Source organism: Oreochromis aureus, linkage group 9 (genome assembly GCF_013358895.1).
Source record: "Oreochromis aureus strain Israel breed Guangdong linkage group 9, ZZ_aureus, whole genome shotgun sequence".
Classification (NCBI taxonomy): domain Eukaryota; kingdom Metazoa; phylum Chordata; class Actinopteri; order Cichliformes; family Cichlidae; genus Oreochromis; species Oreochromis aureus.
The window spans coordinates 11,959,260-11,965,734 of NC_052950.1; the positions used below are offsets into that span (position 1 = coordinate 11,959,260).

General features: G+C 41.0%; 1 protein-coding gene across 1 annotated transcript; it reads right to left on the reverse strand.

Moving 5' to 3' along the window:
• Positions 1-907: 907 nt before the first annotated feature.
• Positions 908-4,551, reverse strand: LOC120442066 (B-cell receptor CD22-like). Its single transcript, XM_039617819.1, has 6 exons — positions 4,545-4,551; positions 3,989-4,372; positions 3,225-3,530; positions 2,871-3,140; positions 2,372-2,445; positions 908-1,357 (listed from the first exon to the last, which is right to left on the reverse strand). The coding sequence occupies exons 1-6, from the start codon at positions 4,549-4,551 to the stop codon at positions 908-910; spliced, it is 1,491 nt and encodes a 496-aa protein (XP_039473753.1).
• Positions 4,552-6,475: the final 1,924 nt, after the last annotated feature.

Below are 6,475 nucleotides of genomic sequence, written 5' to 3' on the forward strand. Positions count from 1 at the left end.
AAGAAAACACAGTAATGGTCAGACAGGCCCACATCAGACACGGTAACGTTTGAAATGCTCAGGCCCTTGGAGATCAGGAGGTCAAGAGTGTGTCCTCTATTATGTGTGGCCTCCGTTACATGCTGAGTCAGCCCAAAGTTGCCCAGAGTGTTACTCAGGTCTTTTGTCCCTTTGTCCTGAGGGTTGTCCACATGGATGTTAAAATCCCCAACAATAATTACACAGTCGAAATCAACACAGATCACAGACATCAGTTCACTGAGGTCATTAAAAAAGTCTGTGCAGTATTTGGGAGGCCTGTAAACATTAAGAAACACAACTTTAGATCGGGCCTTCAGCTGTAAAGCCACATATTCAAAAGACTGAAAACTTCCAGGAGATAGCTGCTTACATTGAAATGATTCATTAAATAAGACAGCCACCCCTCCTCCTCTCCTGCTCACCCTGGCCTCACTGATAAAACTGTAGTTAGGAGGGTCGACTCGATGAGAACAGCTCCACTGTTACTTTGGTCCAACCAAGTTTCAGTTAAAACATAAAATCAAGGCTGTGCTCAGTGATTAAATCATTAATTAAAATGTTTTCCCAGCTAAAGATCTAACGTTTAATAAAGCCAACTTAAGTGTTTTAGAGGTATTATTTGCCCCCTCGTGTTTGGGAGCAGTCTGTGGCACACAAGGTATGTTTACTATATTTAAAGATCTTTTAGAGTGCAGCTCTCTTTGTTTTGACCAGGCCATATGTCTCCTTCTGTCGCCTAAAAGTGCAGAAATTTTAAAACCTTCTAATAAACAGGGTCCCAGCTTCTCCTGGGAAAAGTCACCACTGCCATAATCCTCACAGCCTGGACCCTCCACACATCACACATCAGACTGCGGAGACAGGGCATGAAGGTGGTAAGGAGGAACTAAGGGGGGCAAGGCTGGGCAATGTAACTTCGATTGCTCTGTTGAGGGCGGGGCTCGATGGCGAACCTTTGGCTGCTCTGGTGGGGGTTTATGGGGACAAAAGGGATTGGGCCGGGGGTAGATCTGAGCCCAGCATTGACCCGCTCCATCATCTCCTCAGTGAATTTCAGGTGTGGGGAGGAGGGAGAAAGGGAGGGGGAGGAGGGTGATGGCCTGTCAGGGGTTTGGGGGACTGGGGAAGGTCGTGGTCCCTGGTCCTGGTCAATGGTGTTGTTGAGAGAGTTGGAGACGAATAGGGACCCCTCTTCTTGCCTCAGACATCTCTCCTTTCTGAGGCTCTTCCCGGGTGGGGGCAGATGGAGCTCCTCCTCAAGGTTTCTGCTGGGCTTTGTCTGTTCTCGGAGTACTGTTTGTTCCTCTTTATGAGATAACTCCTCGTTTATCTCAGCCTTGGCACCAAGCACAGATGGATGACGTATGGAATAAAACAAGTTGGAGGTGAACAGTTTCACCCCAGACTTGTTAAAATTAAATCCATTTGCTTTAAACAGATGCCTGCGTTCCCAAAAAATATTAAAGTTGTTGATAAAATGCACTGAGTGGTCAGTACATGCTGATATGAGCCATTTATTCAGTGCAAACAACCTGCTGAATCTCTCGTCTCCTCCTCTGACGGGCGGTACAGGTCCACTGATGAATACAGCTGCATTCAGAGAGTTTACAGTATTTAATAATCCAGTAAAGTCCCGTTTCAGAACCTCCGACTGTTGTTTGGACACATCGTTTGACCCTGTATGCAGAACAATGTTTGTCACAGTTGGATATTCATCTGCAATTTGAAGAATTCTCTCCTTCAGGTTGTTGACCATATCCTTAGGAAAGCAGAGGACTTTAGTGTTCTTACCGCACATCCTTTGTACATCCTCTACGGCAGAGTCACCCACAATCAGAGTTTCAGGCCTAGCCTTTAGCTTTCCCTGCGGCCTTTTACTTTTCAACAGATTTTCAGACCTTACTTCGCTACTTTTAGATGGATGGTTGTCCGATATAGATCCAGGGTCCTTTGATAGTGGAGCAAATCTGTTCTGCAGTTTCACATTCAGTTGTTTTGGAGGTTTGTTGTTAACCTTCCTATTCACGGTTGTCCAGTCCTGTTTCCTCCCGTATACAGGGGTAGAAGAGCTTCTCTGTCTCGTAGGAAGTGAAGGCCAGTCAGTTTCAGAGATTTCAGCTCGCTGTGCTCTGCCTGTGATACGTCCTCCCCCTTCCAGGAGACATGATTTATGTCTTGGTTTTGCACCAAGACAGTCCAAGGGGGGATTATCGCTTGAGGATTTATAATAATGCACAGAGTCTACTTTCTTGGTCATGTTATCTGTGCTCCTTAGCTGTGTATTAGCTTGCTCATCGCCATTGTTTTGAATCAAAGGCAAGGTTATTTCATTTCCACACAGTCCATTTACCTCCACGTTTACTTCTAAGCGATGAATTTTTGTCTCCAGTACTGCAATCTTCTGCAGGAGGCTGTGGTAGTCATCTGTGGAGAGGGAAGGCATCTTGTTGCTAGTTAGCCTAGCGGTTAGCACCTTTCCAGTCTATTGAGGCGGTTCGGTGCCCAGACGCTGTAATCAGGCTTCAGCTGTGTCTAGGCCACAGACACACGGAGCGCTGAGGATAAGGTAACTATAAAAATGTTGCTGTTTCTGTTAAGAACACTTTAGTCCTAATGATCTATAAGTGTCCAGAAGCTCTCGCAGGTAAGCTCATACAGAAAAAAGGGAAAAAATCAGCATAAAAATCAATAAAAATCAATGAAAGAAGCAAAGCATTTAAAGAGCAAAGAGAGGAAGCGTCCACACTCACGAAATTTAGCAAGAAGGGGGGGAAAAAACAAAGACTTTATACACTTTGATGATCGAATTCATTAAAAAAAGCTAAATAATAGCTGTGACTGACTTTTACCTTCACAGTAAGTAAGAGTTAGATTCATCTCTGCTGATGTCTGATTACCCAGATCATTAGTGGCCACACAGTAATAAACTCCTCCATCTGTTACATTGAAGCTGTAAATCTCTCCTTCAGATACTTTCACAGCTCCATCTCTGCTCTTCTTGAACCAGGTGAAGCTGCTGACTGGAGGTTTGGCTCTGCTGGAGCAGGTCAGCTTCACCCAGCTGCCTGCTGACACCAAACCTGATGGACTGATGGATGCTGAGGTCTCTTTAGGAGCATCTGGAGAGAAAAAAAGAAAGACATATGCCATAAATCATGTTGTCCTATAGGTTTCGGTTCAACAACAAACTCTGATTGTCTTACATGAAACACTGAGAGTCTCTTCTGTCTCTGCTGTCTTGGTGTCTTTTCCTTGGTTCACAGGATATCTGGCAGAGCAGCTGATCTTCTTTCCATCATGTGTGTCTGACAGAGTGATGGTCTGCTGGATTTTAGTTGTAAAGCTTCCATCTGTGTTTTCCTCTATTTTGTTGTGAGAGTCTTGTGTGAGATTCCAGGTGAGTTGAGGAGGGGAGTGTGGACAGGGAGTGAGAGCTGAGCAGGTTATAGTGACAGACTCCTTCTCCTTCAGATCACCTGGGATTGTAATATTGGGCCTCCAAGGAGAATCTGTGGTTTCACATCAAACACAGTTTGTGCACTGATAATACAGAAAATACAGTCAAGTAACAGATGGAGATCAGTGTAGTTGTGTTAAAGTCTCGATATTAAATGCTCATGATGATCAGAAATATAAATTTATTATTTCCTCCATGTAGCAGAAATAGCTGATCTTTTGAATAAACGCAGAAAGCAAACAGAGAAACCTGGACATCAAGCATTCACTGTTTTTTTCTGTCAAATGTAAAGTCAGTAAATACAGTAAGTTTCTAATATTATCAACATTGTAGTGCAAACACTTTTGAATAACCTGAAAGATATTGGAAACTAATTAAAAATAATATTTATAAATAATATTATAATACTATTAAATAATATAATAATTAAAAAATTTCTGTAAAATCTGACTTATAATAATAATTCCATTCAACTTTTTAATCTTAACATTAAAATGAAAACTTTCTCACCTTTAATTGTTATTTTTAGAGGATCACAAACAGCTGTTGATCTGTACGGCCAGTTCATAATTCTGAGGTAGTATGTGTTTGTATAAGTTGTGTTTAAACTGGAAAACAGAGTGGTGCAGTTTTTCTCCTTCAGGTTTCCTGTAATCTTCATTGGATAGATGTTAACTGTCCCACTGCTGTTGAAGATCACATTGTTTGGCTGTGCAAAAACATCCGAATGATTTTTAATCCAAACTCCAAAGACAGGTCTTCTGCTGTCAAACTCATCCTTTCCAACAGTACTAAAGTTACATGGGATTTGTAAACAAGATCCACTCAGAGCTTCCATCTCTGTTGGTGCAGTGATGAACAGGTGTGTGTCTGAAGGACAAGCAGCCAAAGAGCCTGGAAAAAATCAAAACAAACTAATACACATGATAGGAAACATAATTATGATAAACTGAGTTTATCAGACATGTTTCAGTTCAGTTTCAGTTTCAGTTTTATTTGTCATATGCAAGTTAGCGCAGGGTCAACATTGCTATGAAATGTATTTGACGAGCAGAAGACAAGTCACTCAGCATGATAGTACAGTAAAAATAGTAAAGAAAAACAAAATATTTATAAAATATAGCAAAAAATATAGTAAACAATATTAACAGACTAAATATATAGATAAATATATGTACACACTTGTATAAATAGATAAAGAAATCTTAAATAGAAATGCATGTCAGTACATGTATGGGGGCAAATGGAATATTGCACATGAGATAAAGTGGCAGGAGTGAGCAGCAGCACAAACTGAGCAGTACAAAATTTTTGAGTGGCAGTTCGTACAGTATTGCACGGAGTGAGGGTTTTTTTCTCTGTAAAGTATCTCTATCTGCACTGATCTGTCAGACTGTAAATGACTGAAATGAGACGGCTCACTTGGAATAAAGAGGAGACTCAGTAACATGATGTCTGTCATGATGTTCACAGACTGGACTGTCACAAAACTCATCACCTGTATAAAAAACATAACATCACATAAAGGTTTGATCAAATCAGGAACTTGCATTGTTTTATAGAACAATACAAAATTTAGAAATCAGAGAATAAAATTAAAGAATTTATTTTTATTGTGATATAAAAATGTAAATTAAAATGTTTTCTTACCTAATGATCAGACTGCTACAGGAGAAACGACAAAATAAAAGTCTGTGTGTGATTTCAGCAGAAACACAGCGACTGAAACACTTCTCTGTTTAGATGTTGTAATGCCAAAGCAAACAGACCTGTGACACTTTTTTTTGTCTTTCTTTTTCAGTCAGTCTGCCTTTTATGTTCCCATCATGCACTCTGTTGTCAATTTAGAAGCCACCACTTCCACCTGGCTGTTTATAGATTCATATGACCCCCCACTCACACACTAACCTGTTCCTCATTCTCTCATTAATATTAGTATTTGTGTCTTAGCTTTTTTGTTCTTCTTTTTGTGTCTTTGTGTGTGTCTGTACTCACACAGGTTACAGCTTTGTGTTGATCAGCTTCCTCGATGTGTCTAAATCTTTCTGCTTTTATTTAATGATTCATTCTTCAGTTGATCCACTCGGCCAATAGCAGATGTCTGAATGTTTTTATCTTTTATTGTTTGTAGTGTGTTTCCTTCAGCACCAAAATAATCACATAATGAGAGAAGGTAATTATGGAGAGAAGAAAACAGCTGGAAAAACAACACACAATAAACAGAATATTACTGACAAAGAGACAGCAAAACTAAAGAAATGTGTCAGAATAGACAGTCTATTGCAGTTTGTTGTGTATGGGGCTGCAAAGCTGCAGACCAGTCAGGCTGCCTACGTTGACGCCTGTCCGCTGATGAAAGAACCAACACTGAGCACATGAGCAGAACTGGACCATGGAGTAATGAAAGAAGGTGGTTTGGCCTGATGGATCACATTTTCTTTTACATCATATGGATGGCTGGATGCATCACTTAGTTGGGGAACACCTGGCAGCAGGAATCTCTATGGAAATAAGGAAAGCTGGCAGAGGAAGTGTGATGAACCAATGTTCTGCTGGGAAACCTTGGGTCCTACCAATCATGTGTATCTTACTGTGACATGTATCACCTCCATAAGCATTATTATAGACCATGTCCACACTTTAATGGAAACTGTATTCCCTGATGGCTGTGGTCTCTTTCAGCAGGATAATGCACGCTGACACAAAGTAAAAATGATTTAGGAGTGGTTTCACAAGCACAACAATGAGACTGAGGTGTTGACTAGGCCTCCAGATGTTCCAGATCTTAATCCAATCAAACAACTGTGGGATGTACTGAAGAAACAAGTCCTATCCATGAAGGCCCCACCTCACAATTTACACGAATTAAAGCATCTTGGTGCAGATACCTCAGCCCACCTTCAGCAGTTTTGTGGAGTCCATACCTTGATCAGTCAGGGCTGTTTTGACAGCAAAAGGGGAACCAACACAATATTAGGCAGGTGGCCATGATGTCAT